Below are 13,349 nucleotides of genomic sequence, written 5' to 3'. Positions count from 1 at the left end.
CGGGCTTTCTGCTCAGCGGGGAGCCTGCTTCCTTCTCTCTCTCTCTGCCTGGGGGGAAAAAAAAAATTGAAGTGAGAATCAAATAATGGAGGTCTGTTGAAAAGGAAAAACTATTCCTCTACAGATTGAATACTTGGACATCAAAAATGTGTGGGTATTTTTCCACATTGGTCAGTTCTCTGACAGTAGCTGGCTGACCTACCATTAAATTGAATTCTGACATTGTCTGTATGGAGTTAGGATCCGATCCCACAAATTAAGGGCTCAGTCCCGCAAGACCTGCCCTTTCCTCGAATGCCAGTCGCCAGTAGTAGGTTCCCATGTTCTGCACCCTTTTGTTGAGTTTGGCTACAAATCAGGGATTCCCATAGTACCCTCCTCAGGTTTAATAATTTACTATAGTGGCTCATAGAACTTTGGAAAATACTTAGGTTAGGGGTTTATAAGAAAGGATATGATAAAGGATACAGTTGAACAGCAGATGATGTAGGTAGGGTGAGATCTGGAAGTGTCCTAGGTTCTGGAGCTTCTCTCTACAGAGTTGGGAGTGTGCCATTCTCCTGGGACATGGAAGTGTTCACCAAGCCAATAGCTCTCTGAATCCCTTTGGTTACGATTTTTATGGAGGCAGCATGACATAGGCATGATTGATTAAGTCATTGATCATTGGTGATTAGATTCAATCGTAGCCCTTGAAAGTTCCAAAGCTCTAATGACATGGTTGGTTCCAGTAGTGATTCTCTGCCATCCTGTGGTTATCTGGAAGCTTTCCAGAAATCACTTCACTCATGCTAGTTTAGGTATAGGTGAAAGGGCCTTGTTAGGAATAACAAAATTGTTCTTTTCACCTTTATCTATATCAAAGCTACAAGGCAAGAGCCAGGTAACAGTAGGGTGTCTCTGTCACTCTTATCATTTAGGATATTATAAGAGTTTTAGGAACTCTGGCCAAGAGCCAGGATGAAGACCAAATACATATTTTTTCTTCTTCTTTTTTTCATTTTTATTTAAATTCCAGTTAGCATACAGTGTAATGTTAGTTTCTGGTACACAATCTAGTGATTCAGCACTTCCTTACAGTATCTGGTGCTTATTCCAACAAGTGCCTTCCTTAATCCCCATCACCCATTTCACCTGCTCCCTCCCACCTCCCCTCTGGTAATCAGCTTGTTCTCTATAGTTAAGAGCCTGTTTCTTGGTTTGTCTCTCACTCTTTCTTCCCTTGGCTCATTTGTTTTGTTTCTTAAATTCCTCATATGAGTAAAATCATATGGTATTTGTCTTTCTCTTAACTGCCTTATTTTGCTTAGCGTAATACTCTACTCCATCTGTGTTGTTACAAATGGCAATATTTCATTCTTTATCATATATATATATAGATTTTCTTACAACACAATATCACACTCATACTTTTCACAAATTTATATTTGAAGAAAAATATACATACGGAAAAGTCTGAAAATCCTGTTTCACAAAGTGTGCATAAACAGTAATGCAAGACAGCTAAATCCTAGAGGTTTGTGTAGTATAGTGCTTGTAGCTAGTAGTATGGTATTGGATGCTTAACATTTTGCTAATATAAGATAAATCTTACGTTAAGTTTCTTAATATCACATTCAAAATAAGAATAAATTAAAAGGGCTGGAGGAATGTTCTGGAGGTGATGGATATGTTTTTGGCATAGACTGGTGGTGTCCTAGATGTATATTTATCTCCAAACTTACCAAATTGTATACATTAAATGTGTATAGTTTTTTGAATGTCTATCATACTTCAATAAAGTGGTGTAAAAAATGCAAAGAAATGGACTATAACCACCACCAAGAAGCTGCTTTGGCTTAGACAGTATAGCCCTTTAATTTGGATGGTTTTGATTATGCCTATAAAATTCAACTAGGAGTTGTCTTTAAAAACTTATTAACTTTCATGTTGTTAATTACAACATTTTATTCACAAGTTGATGTTGTAGGAAACTAAGCGCTTAAAATAGGAACATAAAGCTCAAGTGTATTGAGGCATGACACAAATAATTAGGAGACACTTGGAAGCATAACAGAACTCCTAATTTTCTTTGAGAACTTAATCTCAGCTCGTGATTCCTAACCTTGGTGTGGGATATCCCAGAGGAGGGGATGTGAAGTCTTCTTGAGCTTCTGAAAAGAAAGTTAACATAACTTGGGTTTTATTTCTGATTTACCACTTTTACAAATAAGAAAGTATATACCAAGCGGGTACTTGGGCGGCTCTCTTGACTGGGGCCCTCCCCTCATCGTCTCAGTGGGAAGTCCACTTCCCCTCCCCTCTCTCCCTTCCTGGTACACTCTCTCTGAAATGGGTAAATTTAAAAAAAAAAAGAGAGAGAGAGAGAAAGAACGTATGTACCAAGGAAGGAGAAAGGGGTTGAAAAGAGCCCTCTTTCCCATTTCTGTCACCATGCAGATGCTTTCAGGATTTATTGTAGTGCTATATTTAGAGGGTACTGAAAATGACCTACATGCTTAGAAAGAGACTGGTGAGATAATTGTAGGCATTTCTATACAGCTGTTAAAGATTAGTAGATATATATGGCCTGACCTGGAAAGAAGTTTTTTTGTTTTTTTTTTTTAAAGATTATTTACTTATTTATTTGACAGACAGAGATCACAAGTAGGCAGAGAGAGAGGGAGGAAGGAAGCAGGCTCCCCGCTGAGCAGAAAGCCCGCCTCAGGGCTCCATCCCAGAACCCTGGGATCATGACCTTAGCCGAAGGCAGAGGCTTTAACCCACTGAGCCACCCAGGCGCCCCTGGAAAGAAGTATTTTAAAGAAAAATTTTTTGTTTGACTTTTTCTGAAGATGTGCATGCACACATTTAAAGAGTGAAATAGTTCTGTAAGATACACTACAAAAAATAGTAGACTGCTGTCCCAGTTTTATCTTTCTGAAGACATTTCTTCCGGAGCCTTCTGACTTGATTCATTCTGGACTGGTTGTCCTCTATACCTGATGTATTGTTGTCACTTTTTAAGGATGACCATCCTGGGATTTACCTCATTTTTCTTTTTGGTGGTTGAGGGGAGTTTATGAAGGGGGGGTCCATCTGTTGGCTCCATCATAAGTCTTTTCTTCTTTCTTGGTTTACTCCCTTTTGACACATTTCTTCCCTGTAATAGCTTCTTGGGGAGAACATGCATCGGAAATAAATTTCTGAAGCCTGGCATGTTTGAAAACACCTTTGTTGTATATCCTTAATTTGGAATTGTTTGACTGGTTAATATACTTGAAATTGGTAATCTTTTTCAGGATTTTGAAGACGTTGTTCTTTTCCTCGTTTTCATTGTTGTTTTTGAAGCCATATTTACTTGTTCCTTTCTTTATGGACATGTTTATTTTTCCTTCGTAGGCATGTAGAATCTGCCTTAGTGTACAGAGTTCTGAAATCTCATGGTGATTATGTGCCTTGGTGGGAGGGGCCCATTGTGCTGGGTCCTTGGTGGCCCTTCTAGTATCTGAACTTGTCTTTCAGTTCTGGGAGATTTTCTTGTATTGCTTTTTTGATTTGTTTCCACCTGTTTATTTTTTTCTTTATGGGATGGAGAATTTGCCCTTGTGGGCTTGTCCTTAAAGTGTCTCTTCTCTTTTCTATTTCTGCCTTTAAAAAAAAAAACAAAAAACCAACCATTTTGGGTGACTTTCTTGTCTTTGTAGTCTAATCTTTTAATTTTTTTCATTTCTTCTGTCATCCTTTAATTTCTAGGATTTCTTTTTTTTCTTGTTTTATGGTTGTAGTATCTTAATTTTATGACATTGTCGAAGCTTTTTTTTAAGTTTTCATATTCCTGCATAGTTTCTCTTTTCTATTTTGGTTTCTATTTTTCATGCTGCTGGAGAGTTTCTTTAGATGTCTTTAAAGAGACGCTGACTTCTCATGATTAGGAATGAAGGACTAAAATGCTCTCTGGGCACTCTGAGCATCTCAGTGGGCTCCCACGACTTGCCTTTACTGTAAAGCCTTGCTTCTCAATCAGGGGCAGTTTTGCCCCAGGAAACACATTCGGTTGTCACAACTGAGGGGATGCTACTGGTATCTGGGGGTCATGGATACTGCTAAACATTATCTGGCCCAAGTGCCATAAGTGTGGAGGTTGAAAAACCCTGCTGTAGAGTGATTATAGCGAGTTTGTTGAGGATCTCCTGGTGGAGGTAATTTTTAGGCTGTTCAGATTCTTGATACGGTCCCTTAGTGTCCTGATGAGAGAACACAGTCCTTTCTGCTTTTGTCCTGGGAGAACTGTGTCTTACTGTTCGGTATGTAACTGGTTAATTCGCTGTTTTCTCTGACTGGTATGCCTCATTTCTAATTCATATTGTGTTTCCCTCCTCTCTTCCCAACCCAGGCAGAAATCCTGCTTTCCTTTTAGAGGCAAGAATCAGCAAAATTTTAACATAAAGGGTCGGATAATAAATATTACAGCTTTCGGGACCATCTGGTCTCTGTCACTATAGTATAATCTGCAGCTCTAGTGTAGGAGGACCCATAGATAGATGCAAATGAGTGAATATGACTCTTCAGATAAAGCTTTAGTTATGGACCCTAAAATATGGATTTCATTTAATTGTCCTGTGTCATGAAATGTCATGAAATTTTCTAGTATGTTTTTTCCTAACCATTTAAAAATGTTAAAACTTTTTTGGGCTGTGCAAAAACAGGCAGCAGGCCAGATTTGGCCAGCAGATTGTGAATTGCCATCCGTTATTCTGGAGACTTAATCACTTGCCTTTAACTGAGGTTCAGGAGTGGCAGTCCCCTGCGGTATGTGAAGTTGGCAAGGGGGATCTACTGATGGACTCATTCTTAAACAGCCTTATTGTAGCTATACTCCATCCTCACTTCTTTGGATATCTGGTGCTGTCACTTGTGGCGCTGTTTGAGTATTCTCTAATAAGAAAAAAAGAATTGGTTTCTTTGTTTTCTTGACTGTTGAGTTAGGGTCTACTTTATCATGCCTGCCAAGTCCTTTAGTACTTACCCACTTTTCACCATTGAGAGTTGCTTTTTCTCTTTTTCCCTTTGGCCTGTTCTTGTTGGTTTGTGATTTAAAAACAACAACAATAACAACAAACCTTTACTGGCATTTTATTGGCACTTGAAGAAAACAGGAAATAGGTGTGCATGTTCAGTCTACTATCTTGTCTGTACATTATTAAGTGGGAAAATATTCTAGGATAGATGTAAAGCATTACATTTTGTTGAAAATAGTTATGCCTTAAAGAGAACCACAGAAATAAATTTAAATTCTCTGTTCCAAAAGCTTGATGTTTTTTCCTAGAGAGATTTGGAAAGACTGTAATTTCTTTTATACATTTTATATTGCCTGAAATTTTTTTAGTGAACATGTATTTAATTTGTAATCAGGGAAAATGAAAATTATTGGGGCTTTTAACTTTGTTCTGGAAATCGAAACAGATGGCTTCTGAGACTTGCTGTAGATAATTTGCATATAATTGAGATACCTGTAGTTTATTTTTCTGTTACATTTTGGACAAAGATATTGACTTAGTATTTTCTTACAGATTCCGTGTTTGGTAATTAAATTATTTATATGAAAGACTAACTTGTCAAATTGGTTTATTTTTGTGATAGGTATTTGATCAGTATGTAAAGACGAGGGCAGAAGAAGAACGCAGGGAAAAGAAAAACAAAATAATGCAAGCCAAGGAAGATTTCAAAAAAATGATGGAAGAAGCAAAATTTAATCCAAGGTATATGGTTCATTACTGTAACATTTCAAAATATTTATGTGCTTTCTCCTAAGATCAGCTAAGAGAATATGTATCTTTTGGATAATTGGATTGTTTGGTTAGTGGTGGCCACATTTCTGGTCTTCATTCTTAATATATTTCCTTTAGAGGAATCTCTTGTGCCCTTGAGAGGCATTGGTTTTCAGAAAGGGTACCTTGTTTTAAAAGCTTCCCCGTGGGAATAAATTTCCTTCTCTAGAAACTGGTAAATGATTAAAAAAAAAAAATCTGTCTCCATCTTAAAGTTTTATACATAATAACTTGCAGTGCAGGAACATTATTTTGACTGAAGTGGTGAAGGACCTGTCTGTCTAGAGTATGTTTTTTTTCTGACATTTTTAATTGATTGTTAATGGGTATTGAGTATGCATAATAGGCTGAAGAAGATGAGATATTTTAAACTTATGTGACTAGTGTCACAACAGTAATGGCGTTCATCTCATGGATATTTTATGTGCACTTAAAGATACATGTACACACTTACATGCATGATTAATGTACTCATCTCATACCTATTTTGCAGAGAAGGAAAGTAAGACAGTAAATTAGGTAACTTGCCCAAGTGAATTTGGGATTTCAATAGGATTCTGGTGTTAACACAGAATAATCGAGGCAAGGGAGAATTACTTTCTTATTTATTTAGAGCTGTGGTGTTATTATGCTGCTGTGAGCACCTCATATGGAGAATTTCCAAAACTATGGGATAAAATCAAGGAGTGTCTGGGTTAAATGGTAGTTTTTATAAAAATTCATCTTGTTTAAACAGTTACTTTTGTCATTGGAGATAAGAGTGATTTTGTTTGAGAAAGTGTATTTGGTATTACGATTTTGTATTTGAAGCATGAAGAGAAACCTGTGGCATTAATAGCATTTCAGACAATAAAGCTAACAGAGTATTTGTGGCTATGAAGAATGTAATGTTTGTTAGGGGGTAATTGAGTTTCAGACTCTCCGAGGGGTCTTGGGCCTTTCTGTTTGGTTAATCAGAAGGGTGAGTTCATGGGTCAGGTACTTGGTGACTGGGTTATAAAGACATTTTGGGAGGCTGTTGAGGAAATTTGAACATGGTTTGTTATTACGTATTAGAGAATTTACAGTTTTTTGGGGATATTGTGGTTGTGGTTGGGGAGGGAAAAGGGTTTACTCTGAGGGAGATACGTGCCGAAATATTTATAGATGAAGTCTCATGATGTCTGCATGTCTGCAGCTTGTTTTCAAGTGATTCAGCAAAATGTATCTATTAAAACCATTATGAATCTGGCAATAACTGAGACTCTGAAGAGATTTCCGTTTTGTGGATTTGACAAAATCAAAATCCTGTTGGTGTTCTTTTGGGGCTGATAGAATTGTTAGAGTGATCTCTACTTTGCAGGTTACTTCAAAAAAATAAAGCCATGAGGCACCTAACTGGAAGTATTGGCACTGGGGACATTGTGCTGTATTGTTATATTAATACATTCAACACTAGCATAGAGGTAAGGACTAGTTTTAGGGAGTGGCAGAAAATGAAGAGGAAAAACTTAAAATGGAGAAGATAGTGTCCATTAACTTAAGTTCACTTTGTAATGGAAAATGATGTAGTAGAGTTTGTAGATAAAAAGCCTCGGGAGTTTATTCTGAGGGAAAGAATGACAGAATGACTGGGGAGAATTACCTTAGTGCCCATTCCCAGTCTTTTTTCTATTTTGATGGAAATCTTAAGGCATTCTTCCTAGGCTCAACTCCTGGTCACTCTACTCTTACTGGTCTCCTACTAGTATTATCCACCCTCAACTCTCCCTGAGAAAAAAGGGCAACATGTCTGTTACCAAGCAGTGCTTTTGGGAGTTAAGAGATGAGTCATATAAAAATCTATCTGAATCTACTGTTAAAACTTCATCTTGGTCTTTTCTGGTGAAAAATAATTATTATTTTCCTTACTTTATTAGAAGTAGAAGAAATACCTGCAGAGTAATTCTCACTTTCATAAGTTGATTTTTACATTAAAAAAAAAGTTTATTCTTTAATCATAGTAGTAATTGCTCTTCTTTCTTAAAATTATAATGCAAGGTGCTTAATTAATCATTAAAAGAAAACATTTGGTGGACTACATGTAATCCCTTTTCTGGGACATGTAATTTTTACTTTAAAATTTTATTGAAGTTAGATGTCCATTATTCAGACCAGGTTGGCAATAGATCCTGTTGTTGAAAATGTTACATTAATGAAATTAGGTATTCTGAGTAACGAGAGTTGAATGTAAAAGAGTTTTAGAATCTAGGTTTGGTTGCCAAAGCATAAAGTAAAAATAGCAAATGTTAGCTGTGAGTGGTACTCCTAGTTTTCACTTGATGTTTTAAATTGTAAATTCTGAAGTTAACCAGTTTTTTCATTATTAATGAAAGTTGTAGTAGAACCTTTAACACCTAAGAAGATGTGAGTTGAAATAGATAGTTCTTAAAAGGAGAAAGTAAGATTTTTCCTCTCTTAAAAACATGCTAAATGTAGGAGTATTTATTATAAGAGCAAATTATTATTATGTAAGTTGAAAGCTTCAAATATTGAGGTATATCCAAATGTGAGGAAAATTTTTTTTTTCTGTGCCGAGCCTCATTAGCCCTCATAGGCCTCATCTTTTAATATAGCCTGCTTGGCAGCTCTGTGTTCTTTTTGTATCTCTGTACATTGATATTTTCATTAAATCTGGAAAATTTTTGATCAGCATTTTTTCCCCTCTGATTCATTCTTTTCTCTTTTGGAAAAGGAGAAAATTACACCTCTTTTAATAGGTTCTAATTACACCTATTTTAAAGTGTTTGGTATTATCTCACATGTTCCTGAGACTATTCCCCTCCTCCCCCTGAATTTTTTTCTGTGTTCTCTTTTGAGCAGGTAACTTAGTGATCTAACTTGGAGTCACTGGATCTTTATTCTTTGTCTCATCTTTTGTTAATAAGCCCATCCATTGAATTTTTCCTTTCAGTTAGCTTTAGGTTCTTTTTTTTCTATTTTCTGTATCTTTGCTGAAACTTCCCTTTTTTGTTCATTCATTAAGACCTTGTTTTTAGTTCCTTGAACCTAATTTTCTTTAATCCTTTCAGTATATTATAATAATTTCAAAGGATTTGTCTCTGCATAGAACAATATCTGGGCATTTGGGTTTAATTTCTGTTGATGAAAATTATTTTTGGAATGGATTATGCATTTGTATATTTAGTGTTTTCTGATTTAATGTTGGAAATTCTGGGTTTTTGTTTTCACAGGCAATTCACTTTATTATAGGCTGATATGTTAATTTAGTTTTGATTTAAGGCTTTCTTAGTGTGGCTCTCAGAAAGTGGAGGGTGTTTTTCAGCAGTCTAGCTTTGTCTCCCTTTTGCATCTTTTGTGGACTTTATTGTCCTAATGCTGTTCTTTTTTCTGCTATCAGTTTCTAAGGTAATTTTTGCTCTTAACCATGTAGCACTTTGCTGGGGGTGGGCGCGGTCTTTCCCTACTGTTGCGGTCCAGTCTTGGCCATACACTCGTGGGGAATTGCTTTTTGGTATACTTATGGGGTACTCTCTTCCTATAGCTTTTTCCTCTGCCAATTTAGCACCCAAACTAGACCACTGTACTCTGTTTGGAGTAGTTTCTTGGAAAATTGTTCTGAGGCAGAGGGTAGTGGGGCTTTCCTCAGTCTTTGTACTCTACCTGCTGTCCACTGTTTTGCAATCAGTTGCTTCATATATTTTATCCTATTCGATAGTTGTTTCTGGAAGGAGAGCTAATTCAGTAAAGTTACTCCTCCACAGCTAGAAGCAAGACTGATCCTCCTTTTAGTGTGGAAATAGATTAGCTCTGAAGTCTCTTGAAGCATATACATTTTTTGCTCTCTGATGTGTTATTCCCCAGTGTCACTGCTGATAGTATACAAAGTGCTAACCACATTTTCACCCTTTAGCCCTTTTTTTACCCCTGTCTGTAGCTCATTATTCCCTATTTGGGCAGATATTGGAGCTCCATGACTCTTTGGTACATACTCTTGCTGGAAAAATGGTATCTTCTGCTATACCTTTCTGCAAGCAGAAATAGCTCTACCAAAGTTAGCACACTTGCCATTTTGTTACAGAGCTACTTTTAGCGAATTTGCAGCCAAGCATGCTAAAGATTCAAGATTCAAAGCGATTGAAAAGATGAAAGATCGAGAAGCCTTGTTTAATGAATTTGTGGCAGCTGCAAGAAAGAAAGAGAAAGAAGATTCGAAGACCAGAGGTGAGAAGGTAAGATGGTTTTAGTTGTGGTGGTGTGATTGATGGGAGTGTGAATAGGAGAGGACTAATGTGGGGCTGTGTTGCTAATCTTGTCATGGGCATAAATTGCAGGACTCACATTTACTGTTTAGCTTTATAAGGTAAGTTTTATAGTTATTTTTTTGTGGTGTGAATTGCCCTTTACTTTCCTGATCTTTATTTTTTAAAAGATTTTATTTATTTATTTGAGAGAGATAGCTAGAGAGAGTACAACTCAGGGGAGGGGAAGAGGGAGAAGCAGGCCCCCCACTGAGCAGGGAGCCCCATGTGGGGCTTGATCCCAGGTATTGGGATCATGACCTGAGCCAAGGCAGACACTTAACCAAGTGAGCCACTCAGGTGCCCCATGATTTATATTTTACTAACTTCACTAAACTACCTAGATTTGCTTTATATTTTATTTTGCATTTACATTTTATTAATACTGAGATGCCCAATAAACCCAGGACTGACTGTTAGGTCTGTTTATTCACTGGTGCCTACTAAGATTTCAAGGTTATTAATAAGTGGTAACCTTTAAATTTCAAAAAGCTTTTTTATCTTTTTTGCCTTCTAAAAGATAGCATTTTAGTGACTTTCTAATCTTTTAGCAAACATATCTTACATATAAATTATTGCTTATCAGAAATAAAGGTCAGCTATTAAAGATTAATGAATTCCAAATGTCATTTGATAGCAGCGTCAGGAATGGAGAGGAGCCCACCACCGGAGAAGCAGACTGGTGGAGATGGCACCAGTGGTGCGTGAACCATCAAAACATGCAGCCACTCTCCTTAGTGTCCCTGTGTGCTTTGTGAATGGAGAGAAAGAACCTCTGAAGCCTAATCATTTTTGACATTTAAAGTGGCCTGTTATTCCAGAAAGTTAAAACATCACAAATTTTGTTAAGAAATGTTGTTAGGGAAGTAATACCTCTCTTACTGAGAAGAAGCCTCTTTCAGTGTAAATAGCAGTAGTATTGAGTGACATGACTTTTTGTCAGAAATACCTGAAATTTCCTGATTACATGCTTATTGGGCTTCAGAGTAGATCCTTTCAGAATTATTTATTGGGCTTCAGTGTAGATCCTTTCAGAATTATATAACTGTCCACTTTTTTTTTTTTTCCAAATGATTATGCTTCTCAGGAAATGTACAAAATTGAGTGTTGAATTAGTCATGTTAATGAATTGTTTGCTACTTTGGACTTTTAGTAATAAAACCTATTTGATTAAAGAAAAACAAGTAAATAAGTGATTGCTACTGTGTGATTTATACAAATTGAATGTTTTTCTCTTTGCATTTGTAACTAATGTTCTTTTTCTAAACACTTTTTTTGTAACTATTTTGTGTATTCTGTTTTATAACAAGTGGATAGACTTTACAGTTTTGTGCTGTGCGGCCTGTCAATCAGTTCAGTCTGACAGCTGTCAATCACTGATACGCAAAGTATTGTGGGATTCCCTAGTGAGGAAAGAATTGGTATCTCTGTGTGGTGACTTTAGCCTCCCACAGTTCCGGTACTTTATATTTTTTTAGTCTTTTTCCTTATGAAGTGATGAGAGTTGTGCCCAGAATGTGTTAACTGAAGTAAATTAAATAGACATTACATCTAAATAAACCTAATACATACAGCTTTATTTTCTTTTGATTGTAAAATTAATTCTCTGTAGGTTTGGTTTTGTATTATTCCTTAATTTTTTTTTAAAAAGGCTAGAAATTACTAAAGTGAAAACTTTCTTAACCAGTTTAAAGAATGCAGAATTACTAACCAGGCCATGAAACAGAAATCTTTAAAGTAAGGGTTTAAATATAGTTTATTTTATATTTACATTCTGAGAAGTAGCTGGTTAATGAAGTTTCTTCATGACTTTTGCTGTGCATTTATTTTTATGGAGTATATTGTCTATACCTTTTTTTAATCACATTTTCTAAAAATCACATAATTGGATGGTGATTAGTGCTAGTAGCATGTGCTGGTATATTGGAGTTTCTTTATTCTTGTGATTCTCTAGCTGCTATTTGTAGCATTGAGGTAATGCAATTAATAGCTGAATAGTAAGGGTTTAAAGGTAATTAATTACTTGCTGAGTCAAAAACCTCTGAAGGACATTGACTTTTGGTGAAGTTGCTTTTTTTCCCCTTTCATTAGACATTTTTAAGCTAAAGGGTAAAATCATTTTCATACAGCTTTACTGGTAATTTTCAGTTTTATAAAAAAAAAAAAAGTCCCTAAAATTCTGCTTATTTTAATGGGCTGTTTTGTAGCTACCCTCAAGTTTTTTTTTATTTTATTAAAATTTTTAAATTATAACCAATTTTTATAAAATTATGGTTTAATATACTTTTTAGAACAGCACATTTGAAGTTGCATATAATGGAATTAATCCTCTCATAAAGTTGGCATTTTTCTCCCTACCCTCCCTTAAATTTCATTTTGAACAAGTTAAATATTTTTGTTACAGTACATTAGGCTAGGGAGACTGTTTTTTCCTATTAAACTGAACAGCTTAGATGGTAAGGTACTTCCATTTGGAGAGAGAAGAAAATTGGGGATATAAGGCTTTGAATTGCTGCTAGTGTAACTTATATATAATTTTTTTGACATTTATGCAGTTGTTAAGTAATTCCCATACAAATAGCAGCTTTGGTAAACCATGTAATTAGCCTGTGACGGTAGTATCCACAGTGAAAGGAAGTTTAACTTTATTTAAAGTTCACTGTGTTTATACATCACACATTTTTAAAAACCTGTATGATAATCCTTACTTCATAGGTTTCATGTCTAATATGTGAAAATTGTCCTAAGTCAATTTAAATTCCTATGGCTTGGAAAGATTCCTGTTTGATACAGCTTGCATGCTTTATTTCACATAAATTTCGTCAATTTTGCTTTGTGGCTATATGCATCTAAGAATTGGGTGTTCATCATGTCAGATACAGAGTACCCAAGATGAACAGAATTGTTAAATCACTGTATCAAGTAGTTTCTTTTTCACTGTCTGGAAATACTGGGTTTATGAGTATTTCTTACTATTCCAAACAAAGGCAAGAGTTAAGTTCAGTAGTAAAGAAATCCAGAGCTGGTTAGCTCTTGTTTTTTTAAAAAAAAATCTCTAATAGGGAAACTTGCTTGTAAACTTATAGCTGTTTTCCAGAAAGGACCTCATCTGCCCTTTTAATCCTCTCATAGGGGAAGTGAGGGTTGGAATACGTACAAAGAATGATTCCATTCCTAATTTCTCATTCCCTTGATCAGGTGGGAAGCCAGGATGTTTAATCCCTATGGGGAGGAGAGGTTCTTGACATGGTCAGAATCC

At 35.9% G+C, this 13,349-nt stretch overlaps 1 protein-coding gene across 4 annotated transcripts in view; it reads left to right on the top strand.

The window, feature by feature from the left end:
- The window catches only part of TCERG1 (transcription elongation regulator 1), a 64,827-nt gene that overhangs the window by 41,369 nt on the left and 10,109 nt on the right, over positions 1-13,349 (top strand). For all 4 annotated transcript variants that reach the window (XR_006817695.1, XM_045999425.1, XM_045999424.1 and 1 more), the window contains 2 exons: positions 5,623-5,741; positions 9,871-10,021. Coding sequence is in view for 3 of the 4 variants with exons in the window: in XM_045999425.1 (XP_045855381.1) it covers positions 5,623-5,741; positions 9,871-10,021 (270 nt within the window). In the remaining variant the exon portion in view is untranslated. The remainder of the gene's footprint in view (positions 1-5,622; positions 5,742-9,870; positions 10,022-13,349) is intronic.

Source organism: Meles meles, chromosome 3, assembly GCF_922984935.1.
Source record: "Meles meles chromosome 3, mMelMel3.1 paternal haplotype, whole genome shotgun sequence".
Classification (NCBI taxonomy): domain Eukaryota; kingdom Metazoa; phylum Chordata; class Mammalia; order Carnivora; family Mustelidae; genus Meles; species Meles meles.
This window is presented reverse-complemented; position numbering and strand designations above follow the sequence as displayed.